This window comes from Acomys minous (genome assembly GCF_964271855.1).
Source record: "Acomys minous genome assembly, chromosome: 17".
Classification (NCBI taxonomy): domain Eukaryota; kingdom Metazoa; phylum Chordata; class Mammalia; order Rodentia; family Muridae; genus Acomys; species Acomys minous.
In genome coordinates this window covers 27,078,815-27,098,414 of record NC_140500.1, presented here as the reverse complement: position 1 = coordinate 27,098,414, position 19,600 = coordinate 27,078,815, and the positions used below count along the sequence as shown (strand labels likewise).

Below are 19,600 nucleotides of genomic sequence, written 5' to 3'. Positions count from 1 at the left end.
ATAACAACAACAACAGTAATAATGTAGATAGTATGTTATTATGTAATAGGTAGGAAATTATACATGACATTAGAAAAATTAGCCACTGACTTGGAAGAAAGTAAACAAATATCATGGGGAAAGTTCAATTGAAAACTCAATCCCATTTAATTGAGGCAATGTTTATTTCACATATATGTTACATTCCATCAGGAGATTTGTTTTAATGATGTAACAATTCAGTAAGTTTAAAAAACAAAACAAAACACATTTCTTTGGGAAAAATACTTCTAAGCCTAGGCTTTTCCCACATATAAATACACTGCACAAAATAAATACACTGCACAGAAAGTGCTCATCCACATCCTGCTGCAGCACATTTGGCAAACAGAATATTTGCGAGCGTGGGCTCATGACGGGCTGCAGCGTGGGCAGCGCTGAGTAACAGAAACCTGTGTGGTAAAGTGCTGAGGCATCAATGCCTTCTGCTCCCTTAGCCCTGTGGTCTGCCTCTCAGCTCTGCTAGCACAGTGCGAAGGCAGCCACAGGCAGAAAGTAAGGAAATGGGGTTCATTTAGTGTTCTCAAAGTGCTTTACTTATAGACACTGAAATTTTGTTTCATACAACCTTCGTGTGTCACAAAATATTTAATTTTTTTTGCAATAATCGGGTAATATAAAACTAATCTCAGCTTACAGGCTACAAAAAATGGGCTGTGGATCTGGCCGATGGACTGGGGTTCGCCAACCTCAGGCCTTGCCTACTCAGGATCTGCTCCTGAGCCGCCATGGGGGGAGATACACAGGCAAGTCAAGGCACTAACAGCAGAAAGGTGGGAGCTAAATAGGGGGGTTGCCAACCTTCTCACTGTGTGATTTGGGAAATACAAATTAATGAGAATAATACCGAACGTCGACTTCCCGTGTTTTACATATACTGTTCCAAGTGCTTCAAAATATGAACCTATTTCAACTTCCAGGCAATTCTAGCCTGTTATTACCATGACTCTCACAGAGAAAGAAGCTGAGGCACAGTGACGTCCCATGGCATGCTGGGATCTGGGTCAAGGTAGTAGGAGCCTGAAAAAAAAAATCTCACTATCAGCCACTGGCCATGTTGCCTCTGCTGCCAAGAACAGGAAGGAAAACCCATGAGGTATTTTTCACACACAACACAAACACAGACACCACTGTGGCACATCTGCAGTGAGAGAAGCAAACACTGCTGCTTTAGCAGGAGTGCAGACTGCTCAAGTGCACTTCCAAACCAAAGGCCAGGCCTTCACAGTATAGCTGAAAACATTACAAACACATTGTTTCTTTTGCGGGGCTCCTTTAGTAACAAGGTCTGAACCCATTTGTAAGTGGGCAGAGATAGATGAAAAGACACACTCTGCCTTTAAAGTCTACGCCAACCTATGTTACAGTAACAATGCTACCAGTTGGGAATCACTGTTGATATGATGTGATGGCCTTACACATTACAGTTATGGAGCTCAGAAACAACCACAATGGGTTCCACGGGCAACACACACTTAGAAATGTGTTTTGTAGATTTCCACACACACGCCTACATCCTACATATCAAGACTTCTTTGTTTACTGATTTTTTTTCTCTTTCAATATCTTTGCTATATGTGATATTTACTGGTTTCTGGTTTTGCTCTTTGTTTCTTTAGAAAGTAAAACAAAACAAAACAAAACAAAAACAAAAAAACAACAACCTTGAAACCTGGCAACATGACTTACAGTGTCACCGCTGCCTTCGGTGTAAATTCTTTTGACTTTTGCTGAAGATATCTCAAATATTTAAAATACCTATATAGGTCTTGTTAAAGTATTAATATGATTAACATTCCGTGATGGATGTTTCTTGATAAGGCTTCCATGTCTGTTGCAAACCATGCACTTATTTATTCTCTCATGTTTTCAAGATGAGTGCAACTGTGTGAAGAGACCTCTGAACGCTCTGACACCCATGGGAGTTCCTCACTGTGGACTGGATGTGTCGTGCTAGATGCTATGACAGAAACTTCTGGAAACTCGCTGACTTACTGGGTTCCTGCCCCCATGCTATTTCTATATGTCATCAGTGTGACTTCTGAACGAACAGTTTCTTTCATGTTTTATAGTGGCCATGGCTTCTGCCACCTGATGTTTATGAAAGTCGCCCAGACTGTTAAGTTCTCCTTAATAACATCACAGAATTTCTTTCTGTACATTCTGATAATTCTACAAAGAAAAAAAAATGTGGCTGACATTTTTTTTTTCCTCACTACTTAGAAGGCTCTCCTTCCGTGGGGATTACAGCAGAAGGCGGGATTCTGGCAGGGAGTCTGCACTCACACTACTTGTGAGCTTTGGCCTTCTTGGCGTGTGTCTTCTGGTGTGCAGTGAGTTGTGACTTCTGAATATAGGTTTCCCCGCACTCCTGGCACGCATAAGGCTTCTCCCCTGTGTGCTTTCTCTCATGTATGACAAAGTGTGACTTCTGAGAGAAGGACTTCCCACACACCTCACACTCATAGGGCCTCTCTCCTGTGTGAGTCCTTTCGTGTAGCCTGAGGACTGAGTTCACAGAGAAACATTTGCCACACTCTGCACACTCGTAGGGTTTCTCCCCGGTGTGCTTTCTCTCGTGCTTGGTGAGGTCTGACTTGTAGTAAAAGGTTTTCCCACACTTACTACATGCAAAAGGTTTCTCCCCGGTGTGAGTTCGCTGGTGCACAGTGAGGGCCGACTTTTGGTAGAAGCAGTTGCCACACTCCTTACACTTATAGGGTTTCTCTCCTGTGTGAGTGCGCTGGTGTGTTTTGAGGTGTGAATTCCTAGAGAAGAGCTTCCCGCACTCCTTACACTTGTAGGGTTTCTCCCCTGTGTGTGTTCTCTGATGGACCGTGAGGTGTGACTTTTGAGAAAAGAACTTCCCACACTCCTTACACTCAAAAGGTTTCTCCCCCGTGTGTGTCTTCTCATGCACTAGGAGGTAGGCCTTCACGTAGAAGAACTTCCCACACTGCTTACACTCAAAGGGTTTCTCCCCTGTGTGTGTCTTCTGATGTTCCGTGAGGTGCGGTTTCTGGTAGAACGCTTTCTCACACTGGCTACACTCATAGGGTTTCTCCCCTGCGTGGATTCTCAGATGTCTAGTGAGGGAGGACAGGTGGTAGAAAATTTTGTTACATTCTTTACATGGGTAGGTTTTTTTTCTGGTGTGAACTTTCTGATGGACCGTGAGCTCCTCATCCGTATAGAAAGCCTGCCCGCACTTCTCACATTTGTAGGACTTCTTGGTGTGTGTCTCCTGGTGCACCGCGAGGGCAGATTTCTGGCAGAAGGATTTTCCACACTCACTGCAGTCGTAGCTTTCATGTTGGGCAGGAGCTTTCTGACGTTTCCTGAGCTCTCCTTTCCTAAAAGGGAAGTTTCAAATCCATTACTAGGACTTTCAGTGCTTTTTTGATGTTGTGTTTTCCGTGGATAACTTTGGTGATGACTTTGATGATCTTGTTTGTCAGGGTTACGGGCTTCTCCACTGGGAAGACTGAGCCATGCTATACAGAGTGAGGCTCCACTGGGGAGACTGAGCCACGCCGTACAGAATGAGGCTCCACTGGGGAGACTGAGCCACGCCGTACAGAATGAGGCTCCACTGGGGAGACTGAGCCACGCCATACAGAGTGAGGCTCCTACTGAATCCAGTCTCAGGGTTTTTTAGTGACCAAGCTGTCCTCTCTGTAATGAAGCCCCCTTAGTGCACAGGTCAGAGGAAGGAAAAATAACTATGAAGTGTGATTTCCTGGATCTTGCATTGTGCCCCTCAGGAAGGCCTCCCTGGTTGGGTCCTATTCTTTGGGATTCACTCCAGTGCCCGTTTTGCCTTGTGTCACATTAACAATTGCCCCCCTCCCAGCATTCCAAACAAGACCACTCTTCCTCACAAAGCTTCTGCTCTAAGGTTGAATAGTTCTTGAACTTGCCTTGCATTTCCAGCCGGCCGTTCCTGGTGTTTGGCTCTGGGGGCTTGAGCATTCTGCCGCTTGTCTACAACGAAATCAAGATTTTTTTTTTTAACACGCCATCGTGTTTTAAAACTGGCTCTTAGGCTTCAGGCAAGTCCGTCAAGATGGAATTTTCCTCTATACCATTTGTTGTCATTGTTAATATAATCTAGAAAGTCTCAAGGATGGGTCATCTGGATCTGCTGAGCTGGTGGGCCCTGCCTTGAGCATGATACCGGATGTAGGAAGAAGTAGCCTAAAAGTGAGCAGCACTGCTCCCTGGGTTCAGGTCTTGAATTATGTAAGAATAGAGAAATCTAGCTGCGCCATAGGCATGTATACACACACACACACACACACACACACACACACACACACACACACACACCTATTTCCCAGACATGCTTGCCCACAATTCTCTCTTCTTCAGCTTACTGTTCACCATCTTTAAAGAGCAATCTTTGACTCCCAGATTCCTAACCAGAATCATAGTTTGCACTCTCTGATCCATGTTCTTTATTTTTTGTCTCAACTTTGACCTCCGGGTTATTAAGGTTATGCTAATAGTGACGTCACAGATGGTTGTGTTTAAGATCACTCCTTCAGTACCTGCTACGTGAGGTACAGCCTTTGTCAGACTTTTGTTTTTGACCTAAGAATGATATCCCAGTTTTATCTGTGACAAGACATAAAATAACACGACAAAAATCACTGTAGTGAGAATTTTGGTGATTCAGTTTCCCTAGGAACACAGAACTATTACAAGAATATGTTTTCACTTAAATCCCAGGTGTGAGGGCCTGGAGCTGCAGGTGACTATGATTTGCCTCGTGCTCTAGCAGGGGTGTGGTTTTTCCAGCTGCAGATGGCTTCAACGACTGTGTGACGTTTGGAATTCTGGGGACCTTTCAGAAGGTGTATAAATGCTAGGGCCCAGAGAAGAGGGCTGTTTGTCATGGTTTGTTAAGTACTCGTGCTTAAAGAAGAAACAATAAGATGAAATTAGATATCTTGACAGTGAAGATCAAACTCGCCCCCCAGGGGCTACACACCCCTAATCTGCCGGAAGTAGTCCAACAATAACCTCACCCCCTTTCTCCTTTTCACTCCTATCTAGTGTTAGGAGCTTCAAAGGGAAGAAGAAAAGGGGTGGAAGAAGGAAGAATGCTGACTACTGAGAACTTTAAGGGAGAACAGGGCTTATCCAGCTTCCAGTCTGAGTTAGAGTGGATCTGGGAAGTTAAGGCAGAAACCTGAGGCAGCTGGTGACACATCCACAGTCAGAGCATGGAGCAACTGGATGACGGAACTAGCAGACTCACCCGCAGGCCTTCACACCTACAAACATAGATTACTGTTTAATTGTGTTCCTAGTGGATGCCTGAAACCACAGACAGTCCTGCACTACACAATGTAGAGGGAGCTTTGGATTCTCTAAAAACCCAGTTATGTGATGCGAGTATTAATCCCAGGTGTGGGATAAGAGGCTGCTTCAGACCGTCCATAGCTGCTGACTATGATTTGTCTCATGCTCTCGCAGGGGCGTGATTTTTGCCAGTTGCAGATAGTTTACATTCGGAATTCTGGGGACTCTTGAGAGGGTATAAATGTGAGAGCCCTGAGAGGGACGGAGGTGCTCAGAAGAAGGAAAAAAAAAAAAAAGCAGCTGCTGCTCCTGGTTGCTGATGTTGTGATTTGATGAGAGGAAGAAGCTGGAGATACCCTGACTAAGGAGATTGAATTTGTCCCAAGGAATACAAGGACCCTCGTCAGCAGGAAGTGGCCTATGGAGGTTGACGTCCCCTTTCCCCTCCAGCCCTTTTTCTCTCCTACCGAGTGTTAGGAGGTTGGAAAAGATAAGGATGGAATAAGGGCTAGAAGGGGAGTAGAGGTCTAAGAACCCAATAAAATAGCTTTTAAAAAGCTATGCCTACAATACAACTAAGTCTTTCCTCCCAGAAATAATTTCCTATAATATACTTTCTATCCCATTAGTAAAATGAAGCATTTTAAGGTTTCATTTTGGCATAGCTGAATTTCCAGGATCGCTATAATATACTCCTGTGTGTTGTGGCTGTTAATAAGTAAAATAAGAATCCCTTGAGCATAGGCACTATGGCCTTTCAACAATTGATCTGAAAACTAAGATGGCTACTAAGTAACTAACATGAGTAATACATGCAGTGTGGCTACAGCAGACAAAAGGGTTATGCATGTTAGTGAAGAACAGGGCAACCTACCCAAGATTAAACCACATGCTCAGAACAGCATGGATTGAAACTTTATGAACTGTTGATTTCTGCAGTTTTCCAATTTAATATCTCTGACTGCAGTTGACCGTGGCTAACTGAAAGCACAAATGAAACTGCAGGTGGACTAGGATTACTGTAGTTAGCAGGTCACATACTTTTTACTTCTTTACCCATCCAGAGCAATGCCAATATCAAAAGGAAAGTGAATGAGAGGCAGAGGCAGGCAGATCTCTGTGAGTTCGAGGCCAGCCTGGTCTACAGAGTGATTCCAGGGAGCCAGGGCTACACAGAGAAACTCTGTCTAAAAAACAAAACAAAGTAAAGTAAAGCAAATTTCACTAATTTCCGCATGTTTGAGGAACATCCCTGTTGTTTCAGCATTTACTTTCCATATAGTTTTAATTTTCACCTGAACATGAGTATCTAGGAACACACACATTTGAAAGGAAGGATGGACTCTCTCTCTCTCTCTCTCTCTCTCTCTCTCTCTCTCTCTCTCTCTCTCTCTCACACACACACACACACACACACACACACACACACACACACACGAGGGACAAACTATCTATACAGGAGGGTAAATTCCTAGTTGTCGTATCAGAGGTTTCCAATCCTTATGTTATCCTGACCATCAAATCCTGCTTTTCTAAAGCACTGTTACCCATGATTTAATAAACGTGGCACATTTTGTTTTTCATATTTATCTCCTGTGTCTCTTCTTCCAACTTACTACAGGATCTTCAAAAATTATTTCACGGGAAGCAAGGTGTGGTGGCACATGCCTGTAATCCCAACATTCTGGAAGGCAGAGGCAGGTGGATCTCTGTGAGTTTGAGGCCAGCCTGGTCTACAAAGAGAGTCCAGGACATTCAGGGATACACAGAGAAACCCTGTCTCAAAAAAACAAAAACAAAAACAAAAACAAACAAACAAAAAGAATCTCTAACAAAAGAGGGCTTTATGTAGAAAGAAGAAAAATTGGGGTGACATAGGATTTAAACATATACACATAATATCCCAAATCATTTATAAAACTATAGAGAATTTAGAAGATTCCTGAGAAGCTATTTCAAAGGTATTCTTGAAGATATTTCAAAGGGTCACACACAACATGACTCTTTTCCAACTCACCACCACGGCCGCGGTATGGAAATTTCAATATCCATGGCTCTTTTCCTTTCTTCAACTTGGAGATCACACTTGGCTTAACCACACGATAACCTATTGATGATAAAGATAAGGGAAATGACATAAATTCCTTGGAAGAGAGGTACAATTCCAGAAAAACAGTGAAAACCTCACTTGTGTTTCACAAATTTATTCTTTAGATAAAGAGGTAGAAACACACATATGTGAGACTCTGCAGGATATGGTCGAGGTCTGACTTCTCCCAATAGCTGTTTTACACTTGGTATACAAAGACAGACTCCCTTTCTTAGTGAGGTTCTCGCTCCACCTGATGTAGTAACCCCAGATTTTATAAGGGGTGTCACATAGTAGTCCTAGAAGTCATCTCTTTACACATAGGCTAATTATGTACTGGTTTCTCCTTCTTGTGATAGGGCCCTGTGTTACTGACTATAAATGAGGCACTGTACCACCACTGTATGTAGATGAAGTGTCTTGGCAACCTTAGCCCTAGCAAAAGAGACACATTCACCCTCCAGACCCCTCCCCCACTTCCCAGGACGTATAAATCCGTGATTCACAAGTAAAGTTTGGCTTGTTTTCTCACTCCGCCACAACTGTCTCAGACTCATCATTCTAGAAAAACAATGGCTCCTGAGGGCGTGCAGAGCTTCTAGGACTTTCTGCCATTTACCAGAGTTTGGAATTATCCATTCCATCATGGCAAGACCCACGCTGACTGCTGGGGAAGCACCTGCTGGGCCTGCGTCTCACTGGATCCGCCTTCAGGCATCCAGGAATGGCCTATTTTCCATTGCCTTCTGATACCGACAATTTCATGGCCGTTTGGCTGGGTTCAGGCATTTGTCCACTTCCTATGCCGTGACCTCAGCAGGATGAGCTGTAACACTTTTAGATATTGTGAGGTTCTCCACTGCCTATTAAGACCTGTGGTCTCATTCTAAAAGGAGCTAACTCTAATACCCAGCGTGGAAACTCATTTTCCACCTGCCCCAGAGAGGCCGGGAACCTAGCCTAGTGCTCAGGCCGTAAGCCTCACCCTAAAGTGCCCTGGCCACCTCTGAATGGGAAATGGACCCTCTGATCTCAAGGCCCATCTGTTCTCATCCAGAAGCAAGCAGCATCTGGATTGACCCGCTGGACGCAGGGGCCCAAGACACCCACTGGATGCTGAATGACAGACGTGTTTGTCCTGATGCTCCCAAACAGATGAACTTTGAATCATTAAACAAAGGAATCACTTTTCTTTACAGAGACCTGACATGGTCCAGCAAACGGGAGAAGAAATGGCAACAGCTGGGAGTCCCACATGAGGAAAGATTTCTCACCCACAGAGACCAGGTGGCGGCAGTTCTCCAGCATTACATCTTTGTACAGGGACTTCTGAGCCGGGGTCAGTAGCTTCCATTCTGCCTTGCTGAATTCCACAGTAACATCCCTTAATGTCACGGGTCCCTGAAATGGCAATTCCAGTTCAGTTTGAAGCAACCTCAGGAAGCCACAAAGGTTGAGAGGTAGACCAAGAGCAATGCATTTTGCAAGGCAGGACAAAAGAGAGAGGAAAAAAAAAAAAAAAGGGAAAAAGCTAGCACATTAAACTATCTCTGAGTAGCCTCATGATATTCACCTCCGACAGCTACGAGAAAGCAATTACACATTTTTGTCCAGGAACTTATCCTTTGACAAGGGGGCAAAGATCTACATTTTTAATGTCAACACGTGCAGTAGATGCTATGGCAGAAGGATGTTCAAGACACAAGGTGTTCAGATGGTGACAGGTGTTTACATTGTGGAACAGCTGCTATATATTATTAGGCGATCGAACCATCTAATACAGACCAGATAGAAAAAAGTTGAGAATCTGCAATGATATGCATGTATGAGGAACAGCAACTTTGGGAAAATGTAAATGACCCAGCATGGAGAGCTAAGTTAATCAATCCAGGAAATCAGGTAACAGAATACACAGAATGCCTGATACTTTTCCTTTGGCCCAGGAAAATATATTTTCACATACCTGTAACAGACGTCGTATTGCACATGTTTACATCTGTTACATGAACTTTTCCAGGGGGGACGCCAACAATGGCTACTCGCCACATGCAGGGCACCACAGCCAGACCAAAGGACAGAGCCAGCGTCTGACTTGGTGAATCAAAGAGTTTAAATCGCTTTTCAAATTTAAGTTTATTTATATAAGAAGGGGGGAAAACTGAGTAGATATTCCTTAACTTTACACCATGTGGACAGCCTCAGACATTTTGGTGACTCACCCACCACAGACACAATAAAGACGAGAGAAGCCACTGACAAGACAGAAGTGTATCGCCCAGTTACAGGAGTGGATTAGTTATCTACAGAGAAAACGAAAACAGACATGGCACATTCCACATTGCAATACACTACTGCAGCCACAGCAAAACAAAGAAAGTTATACAGCTTTTGAGTTCATGTGTGTGTGTGTGTGTGCGTGTGTGTGTGTGTGTATGTGTGTGTGTGTGTGCGTGTGATGTATGCAGGTGTATGTGTTTGTGTGTAGAGATAAAAGTGTGTACATGTGTGTAGAGATACAAGCATGTACATTCGATACATGCATGTGGGTGTGTTTGTATGTAGAGGTACATGTGGACATGTGTGTGTGCAAATGTAGAGGCCAGAGGCTGAAATTGTGTCTCTTCCTCTATCATCCTCCATGTGGTGGTTTGAATGGGAATGTCCCCCATAGGCTCTGTCTGGCGTTTGAACACTTGGTCCCCACTTGGTGGTGCTGTTAGGGAGGATTAGGAGGTGTGGCCTTGATGGAGGAGGTATGTCACTGCAGTGAGGCTCTTCAAAGCTAGGCGCTGTTCACAGTTTGATGTCTCTACTTCCTGCATGTGCCTCAAAATGTGATCTCTAAGCTAGTCCTCCTGTCATGCCTGTCCCCTGCTGCCATGATGAGCCCGGCCCACCTGGGACCTCAAGCGCAGATAAACTCTTCTATCTTTAAGTTGCCTTTGCCTCAGGCAAAAGTAACTAATCCAGCTGGGCACAGTGACCATGCCTGTGATTCCAACCCATGGGGAGGCAGAAGCAGGTGGATCTGTGTGAGTGTGAGGCCAGCCTGATCTACAAGGCAAATTTTCGAGACAAGGCTTCTCTGTGTAACAGCTCTGGCTGTTCTGAAACTCCCTCGGTAGTCCAGGCTGGCCTCTAACTCACAGAGATTCGCCTGCCTCTGCCTCCCAAGTGCTGGAATTAAAGGTGTGCACCACCACCTCCTGGCCTCCATCCTATTTTTTAAGCCAAGGTCTGTAACTAAACTGAGGTAGATTCAGCTGGGATGACTGGCCAGAAAGACCCAGAGGTCCTTGGAAGTCTGTGTGGAGGTGCATGAAAAAGCTAGGGCTGTACCCGTCACGTGCCCCAGCTCTGCCATCCTCGGGCAATACACCCAGAGGATTCTATTCCTTACTACATAGATACTTGCTTATCCCTGCTCACTGCTGTTGTATTCACAATAGCCAACATGTGGAAACAGCCTCGCTGTCCATCAAATGATGAGCGGAAAATGAAAGTGTGGTGCATATATACAAAGGAATAATATTCAGCTGTAAGAAAGAAATTTGATGATAAATAAGTAGATAATAAATAAATGATAAATAAATAAGTAATCATTCTGAGTGAGGTAACCCACACCAAAAAAAAAAAAAAGACAAATGTCACATGTTTTCCCTCATATGTGCATGCTAACTTGGACTCTTTAGATATGTGTTTAAATGCCTATAGAAAGCAGGAAACTAGTAGGAGGCCATGGGGGCGGGGCTCAAGAGAAGGGGACTAGAGTACAATGGTATGAAGGAAGGAAGAGGAATAACGAGACAGTTAGAGTTAAGAGTTAAGTTGGTGGGGACTAGGAAGGCAGGGTAGAGGCGGGATATGGCGAGGGATAACCCACAAAGTGCCTTTGAAAAGCAATATGTAAAACTACTACAGAAGCTTCCTAAAATATATACATATAGATCACATATCAAAGGAGTTCAAATGTAGCCATTCTGTAACGGGGTCCAATGCCTCTCCTAGCTACACCGAGCTATCAAATAAAAATCCTAGAACCAGGTCTTTTGAGCTGTTGGTCTGTGGGGTCTCATAGACAACTCAAATTATTTCAGGCAATTGCCGTGGCTCTTAGTTGCTCATAGAATGTGACGGTGAGCCCTTGTTGCTTGAGTCATACATAAGTCACGGAGAAATCAACCTGGAAGCTGCATCCATACTGGCTGACTTTCATAGTGCTGGAAGGTTCTATGCACAATGCAAAAATCTCCAGCCACCTTGCTCAGGCCCACTCCTGACTATCCTGGGAATATACGCCAATATATGCCAACTGGTACAATGGCGGCACAAACGGTGTAGGAGTGGCCAGCTGGTTTAAGGCCTGCGTCACAATATACAGCTCATTCCTGGTACCCATTACCTGGACCAAAACCAGTTGCTGGCTGGGTCATAGGCCCTAGGGAAGAGTCTGCTACTCTTACTCTACTAACTGGATGTAGTAATAAGCTACCCCCTAAGCCTTTGTCATCACTATACCCATAGGTAACGGCATCTCTTGGCCTGCGTCAGGGCAGCTTCTTTCTGCAGTTGATCGGTTAACACAGGCCCACAACTGGTCCAGGTGTGGGACTGCAATAGACTCCAAAGAGGAGACTCCAAATGGGCCTAATTGGGACAGGTACATCAAACCCTCTCCTCCCACAGCTCAGGGATCAGTGGAGAGATCACAGTGCCAGAGGCAGTGGATAAAGACTACAACTAAACAGCGTTTCCCAGACACACGGTGGCAGTTGCACAAAGGAATTTACAGTGGTTGTGACACCATGAGAAAGACCTGTTCGAGCCCATGCCAGATGGAATTCCAACATGGCGAGGGAGGTGAGGTCAAGTCCCACCCCTAGCAGGGGAGCTATTGACAACCGGTACCTGCTGGGAGAAAAGAACATTTTCCAAGGATGTGGCTCCTTGTAGGTAGACTTGGCTCCAGACGAAGGCGACATATCAAAGTATGTCGGACCTAATGTTTTGTTTTGTTTCTAATGAGGACACAAAGTTGGGTGCACAGGGAAGTGGAGGTGGATCTGGGAGGAGCTGGGGGCTCGGAGGGAACAGGATTAAAATATATTCTATTAGATCCTCAAAGAACTTTGAAAAATATTTTTTCAAATGTTAATACCCAACAAACTAAAGGCTTGAAAAAGCTCTCTGACATACTCAGACTTGTATCTCAAAGTAACTTCAACTCCATTCACTCTTGTGAGGATATTCAAAGATTCAGGTTCACTCTTCTCAACCAATTATACAAGAATAACCAGCACCAAATGGCGAGAGCATTCAGGATGCCCACATCTTAAGGGTCCGTGTTTCTTGATTAAATGGCATTGAAGGTACCCCATAGTATAGCTAGACCATATAAAAAATATGAAATTGTCATATTTTACTAATGGAAGTAGATAATATTACCGTTCCCACTGGAATTACATTTCCCTTTCTGATTATGAAATACAAAGAAGACGTAAATACACACATCATGAAGATACTTGCACATCAATATATATTGAAGCTCTACTCATAATAGCTAAGCTATAAGACTAACCTAGGTGTCCAACAACAGAAAAATAGATAAAGGAAAAAAATAGATAAAGGAAGTGTGGCATATACACTCAGTGGAATTCTGCCGGAAGGAGCAGAGAGGCCATGCTTACTTGCAGGGAGAACGATGAACTAAGAGGCCAGGCGAAGGCTGCACCTGTGTTAAAGAGCCCATTGACTGGCTGCGTCTGTAGTTAGGAAGCCCTAGGACATTCCAAAGCCAAAGCCAAGTTACCTTCGTCTGTCTGTCTCCGCCTTCTTAACAGCCATTCATTTCCCATCTGTGTTTGACCTGACATCGTGTTTGGAATGTCCAAACAGACCCCAGCTTCCACGTGGCTCTGCACTCCTAGGCCACAGCCAGCCACACTCTGCTCCGAGATGAACTATCCCTCATCCTTCTGACTTAAGTGCTATGGTTTTGCAATGGCGTTCTGGATTTCCCATTACCTTCCTCATACTAAATTCAGGAGTCTCCTCAATAATTATCTTTGAGAACAGTGTTCCCTGATACACGTGACCTGTTTTTCGCTTCTTTGCTTTCAAACTGCTTGACAACACCTCTAAACGTAAATCAGAAACATTAGTCAAATACTGATGATTTTTATATTTATTTTTAAAGTCATATTTGTTAGCATCCTTTGTGATGTTCATTATGGAGGTCCTAAGATTTCCCAAGTTCTAATTTCCACACTAATCAAATTTTAACATTAGGAGAAAAAAAAAAGAAACAAAAACACAAACAGTTTTTTCCTGGAAATGACAAACTTACTTCATTTTTTAAAAAGTTTGTAGTTGGCATGTAGTGGCACATGCCTTTAATCCCAGCACCTGGGAGGCAGGGGCAGGTGGATCACTGTGAGTTCGAGGCCAGCCTGGTCTACAAAGCGAGTTCAGGACAGCAAAATTAACACAGAAGAGAAACCCTGTCTCGAAACTCCCCCCTCCCACCTAAAAAAAGTTTGTAGCTGGGCATGTGATGGCACACCCACCCCTTTATGCATGCTTTAAATGCACTCCAGCACTTTGGAGGCAGAGGCAGGAGGATGTCTGTGAGTTCCAGGCCACCTAGGGCTACACACAATGAGACTTTGTTAAGTCTGAACAACCATAGTTTGTCTGCCAGTTCTTTCAAATATAAAAGACATCCCATGGAAAAACTGCCCAGATATTTGCATAAAAATTACACAAGTGCTTATCCTGGGGTAGCAATCCTCTCAGTTCAGGATTAGCAGAAGGGCCTCATATGAACATCACACAAAATGTTAAAAAGATGTGTACTTAAAGGTCAAGGGTTAACAAAATTAATAGTTTTTACTGTAGCATTAAGGACGAATGTGAACGTACAGTATGATAAGGTGTTGGGGATGGTAGGCCATATGGCCAATGTTCAGCCATCTTGTCAGAGCCTAGGTTCGTATTTCTCTAGCAGTCTTATTTACCAGAAACCAGCTGACCCTGTCGTGGTTCGGCAGTTAAATACCTGTTGTGGTTTATTGTGGGGAATGGTCATTCTAAGACCCCCGAGCTCATAGTGAGAGCTACTCCTTTCTGGCTATAAACTAGCTTTTCCTGTAAGACTACTAGTAAAATCAGATTAAAGGCCAACTGTCTGCGAGCAGTAGTTCCGGGAACTTTTTCCTGACTAATCACATCTTTTACAATTTCCCTTTCTCTCTGGAATTTCTCCATCTTCTGTGATTATAGCAGCTGTAAAGGTAGACACCTGCTGGAGCATTCCAGAGTTAGGTATCCATAGCAACCCTCGCTTACGCAAATACCCATGCCCAAGTGCCTATAAAAACTCTGTGAAATTTTTCAATAAACGGGGCTTGATCAGAATCCAGATTTGCCCTCATTTCTTTGTGTCTCCTGTCCCCCCACTTGTCTGCCCCCTCCACCGGTACCCACTGAAGACCCAATTGGCAGGAACAATAAGGAATCAGGAAAGGGGAGCCACTGTTACCATTACAGTGTATTCTCACTCTCTTTTTTTTGTTTTTGTTTTTGTTTTGTTTTTTTCGGTTTTCAAGACAGGGTCTCTCTGTGTACCCTTGGCTGTCCTGGACTCACTTTGTAGACCAGGCTGGCCTTGAACTCACAGTGATCTGCCTGCCTCTGCCTCCCGAGTACTGGGATTAAAGGCGTGCGCCACCACGCCCAGCCCAATATTCTCACTATCTTTTAATCATCAAAATATAATAGTGTTTACTGTTCCATTGAGGATATGCTTAAGGCGACAAGAAATCTTTTACTTAGTTCTCTGCCAAAATCCAATGATAATAAATTTGTTGCTGCTGTCATTTTTTTGCAAGCTCTTCACTTTCATGCAATATTAAAAGTAGTTATAAAATTGCAACAAAAATAATATTATGGTTGGAGGGTCAAAACAACATGAGGAAAGGGTCACAATATTAAGAGGGTTGAGAAGCACTGTTTTAAAGAATTGTTCTTAGGAGGCTGGAGAGATGGCTCAGCAGTTAAGAGCACTGGTTGTTCTTCCAGGGATCCTGAGTTCGATTCCCAGCAACCACAGCGTGGCTCACTATAATGAGATCTGATGCCCTCTTCTGGCCTACATGCATGCAGACTACTGTATAAGTAATAAATAATAATAATAAAAAAATAAGTGTTCTTAGTTCAGAGTAGAATGCTGACTTATTTACTCTGACACAGATTTTTTTTTAAAAACACTGTATCTGAGATGAAATTTCATCAAGGAAACAGGAAAGAGCTTTCCTCCCTCTGCAGTACCTCTGATAGGTAAACACTGTGCAATAATGTGTAGCCAAAACGTGCAACCATCCATTGCATATGTAAACATAGCGCACAACTTCTGCTGCTCAACCTGTGCAGTCTTTCCTCAGCCGCTCCCTGCCAGCATCCGCATGGTTTTAAGTCATGCAGGACAGTCACTTCGCACCACTAGTACAAATGCAGTTGTTCGTCGATAATATGGCCTCTGATGGTACAGAACAGAATCCCTTGAAAGGGTCTGGAGTGCACTTGGGCTCTTCAGGCCTTACTGTGAGAGCTACTGTTTCATTCACTCAACCCCAAAGGTGCTTTTACAGCACTCACACTTTCCTAGCATAGTACAGAGATTCTCTTAGCTTTTTAAAGATTTTTTTATTTTATTATTTTACGTGTATGAATGCTTTGCCTCTGTGTATGTGTGTGCACCGCGTCAATGTCTGGACCTGGTACCTGCGGAGGTCAGAAGAGGCATCGAGTCCCTTGGGACTGGACTTACGGACGATTTTGAGACACCATGTGGGTGCTGGGAATCAAAGCTGGGTCCTCTGCAAGAGTACCAACTGCTCTTAACTACTGAGTCAACTCACTGACCCCATGGACCTTACTGAACATATGTGTGCATTCACAGAGGTAAGCAAGTTAAGCTACTCACCTTGAACTTGTTCATTTTCTGCTGTGTTTCTAGAAAGAGCTTCTACCTTTGGCAATCATAAGAAGCCACGTGCCACAGCTCCAGGTCTCCTGTGAGAGATTTCCATACAGCATTTTAGTACTAGGTCCTGAGAAGATGCCCTTTTGACCCCACGATGAATCCTCGCTTATCTATTGATAATCTTGATGAGCCTGAGACATTTTTTCTTTTACTAAAATCTAAACATTTCAACGGTCGGTTTGAAAAGCCAGGTGTGGTGGTGCACGCTTTTAATCTCAGCACTTGGAGGCAGAGGCAGGTGGATCGATGTGAGTTTGAGGCCAGCCTGGTCTACAAAGTGAGTCCAGGACAGCCAGGGCTACACAGAAAAACTCGTCTAGGAAAATAAAAGTAAAAATAAAAGAAAAGTGTGTGTGTGTGCTTACAGACTAACACAAAAGAACTGAACACTTAAACACTGAATAACAGATTAGTTTCAAAGGGGGTGTGACATATGCAAACATGGACCCATAAGTGTTTAGGTTGGAGATAACGTTTTTTTTCTGTTAATATTACAACCCTGCTCCTCAAAGTTAGAAAGTCATTTTAAAGCTTTCAAACAAAGATCATTTCTTTGCCCTAAATTACATTTTCCCAAAGCAAAAAGTAAACGAAACACTTCTTCAAGAACGGTACATATGATACATTTTCACTTACATAGGATACATTTTGTCTTTGGTTCTGTTGCAGCCTCTGCTACTAACACAGGGGCTTAGTTTCAATGCAATTATCTTTAAAATGAAAGGAATCAGTAATCATGAATAATCTTCCATGCAGCCTTCAGTAAAGTCTTGACACAGACACATCAACTCTAGATCCTGGAACTGACTATCATTTAAAACAGGCCGAATCTGGGGTATATTTTAATTACGTCTTAATGAACTTTGTCATGGCTCCCAAGTCTAGTTTTGAAACAAATCAATTCTCAAAAATATCGCATGGGGGGGTGGGCTGGAGAGATGGCTAAGAGGTTAAGGGCATTGACTGTTCCTCCCGAGGTCCTGAGTTCAATTCCCAGCAACCACATGGTGGCTCACCACCATCTATAGTGTGATGCTCTGATGCTCTGAAAGCCTGGAGGTCTACATGCAGGCAGAGTACTGTATACATAATAAATAAATAAATCTTTAAAAAAAATATCGCGTGGTGGCGCACACCTTTAATTCCAGCACTCGGGAGGTAGAGGCAGGTGGATCACTGTGAGTTCGAGGCCAGCCTGGTCTACAAAGTGAGTCCAGGACAGCCAAGACTACACAGAGAGACCCTGTCTCGAGAAAAACAAAAAACAAAACAAAACAAAATCAACTTGAAGCCAGATGTGGTGATGCACACCTTTAGCCCCAGCCCTGTAAAGGCTGAGGCAGGAGGATAGCAGGATCAAGGCCAGCTTAAGCCACAGAGCGAGAGCTAGGCCAGCCTGCACTACATCGTGAGACCTTGTTTCAAAAAAAAAAAGAAAGAAAGAAAGAAAGAAAAAGAAAAAGAAAAAAAAAGGCATCAATTAATTAGACAACGGTTCTAGTACCATATTCCCTAAGCAGGCATATCATGTATACGGTTAAAGAAACCAAATGCTCAAATCCAGTCAGCCGTGTGCTTACAAAAATGCCTAATGTATACCACCAGATACACATAGGCCAATCATCGGCATTAGAACATCGCCTTCCTAACAGAACATAAATGAACAACCGTTTTCATCTTTTAAATCTGTCTCCTCTAGATACGGCACACACCTATAAATCCAACATTCTGGAGGCTTCAGGCGGGAGGCTCAACAGCTCCAAACTAGTCAGGAACTCTATGGCCAGCTCGGCCCCCAACCCAGTCTGTCTCATTTCTATTCCCTTCGAGGGTGTACGCCACTCTCAGCTTCTCAGTAAAATTTAATACTGAAAGATATTTTTTTTAAAGCAACACTGTACTTCCAAAATAACTGTTCAACAGTCTAACAAAGACTTGGGGGAGGGCTATGAGGAGAGCCTTAATTCATCTTTCACACTAAGAGATCCAGAGGAAGCGCCAGAATTTTTAGAAATAAAAGACTCCAGGTCTGATCAAGTAGGTTTCATCGCTAAGTTCTCAGGCCCTGGGCGCGCAGAAAGCCAGCGCAGACAAGGCTGCAAGCGGGAGGCAGCAACCACAGAGTCAAACAATAGAGGATTAGAGGCACCCACAGGTACAGGGTAAACCAGTCTCTGTGAACCCAACTGAGAGGCTTAGATGAAAGGACCCAGTGCTAGCAGTGAGGAAGAGCCCCGCCTTGCTGCCTCCTCAGCACTCTGCAGGACTGCCCCACTCCGTGAGCCCAGGGCGAGTCTCACCTTGGTGACAGCAGTGTCAGGGAGTCCCGTGGCCTCTGTCCCCACGCTCGGGGATGGCTAAGAACCGGGCGGCGCCAACGTGGCGGGCAGACTGGAGGAGTGGGCGCCACGTCACCCGGGCGGTGGCTCAGACTGGCCTCCCTGCCGCTGGTCCCCTCCCCTCCCCTCCCCTTCTCGGCCCTCCTTTCTCTCCTCTCCCCTTCTGTCCCCTTCCCTTCACTCCACCGCCCGCCCCGTGCTTCCTCCCGCTCCCGCCCGCTGCAATCAGAGGCCCTCAATCCCGGATATGCCCCAGTACTCAGTGTCCCCCGCCCTCCCCCCCAACTCCCCACCCCCACCCATATCCCACGACCCCCGGCGGCTGCCCATGCGCCAAAGGACCCTCCGCAGCGGACTACGCTTTCCAGAAGCCTCTGCGATGACTCCATTTTGGGTTGCGTTATGAAGTTTGGTACTGAGGGCGCCACTGAAGCTAGCTGCGCAGCTTTCCCGCAGGCCTGGTCTTTAAGGGGGATGGTTGAGCTAGCGAGGGACACCCAGGGCAGGAAGACCGAAAGCTGTCAGGTTGTGCGGTGTGTTTTGAGGGGGCAGCTTAATTATTTGGAACCAAGTGCGACTGTACATCCAAAGATCTCACAGTTTTGTTTTAGGGTTGCCAGCTTTCAAAACTATGTAAATGATAACACGAAACATGAGACACTAAAATAAATAGATACATAAATATAAATAAATAGATTAAAATATGTATAGTATATATAAACCAAAAGAGCAGACACTAAGTGCTATACATGTTATTTTTCAAAGAATTTAAAAATCTTATCC

The 19,600-nt window shown here is 44.3% G+C and overlaps 1 protein-coding gene across 1 annotated transcript; it reads right to left on the bottom strand.

Annotated features, from left to right (window-relative positions):
- Positions 1 to 19: 19 nt before the first annotated feature.
- LOC311588474 (uncharacterized protein) lies at positions 20 to 18,950 on the bottom strand. The gene is made up of 6 exons (XM_084766140.1): positions 18,779 to 18,950; positions 16,419 to 16,507; positions 8,710 to 8,836; positions 7,364 to 7,453; positions 3,960 to 4,023; positions 20 to 3,392 (listed from the first exon to the last, which is right to left on the bottom strand). The coding sequence occupies exons 2-6, from the start codon at positions 16,431 to 16,433 to the stop codon at positions 2,327 to 2,329; spliced, it is 1,362 nt and encodes a 453-aa protein (XP_084622266.1). The 5' UTR covers positions 16,434 to 16,507; positions 18,779 to 18,950; the 3' UTR covers positions 20 to 2,326.
- Positions 18,951 to 19,600: the final 650 nt, after the last annotated feature.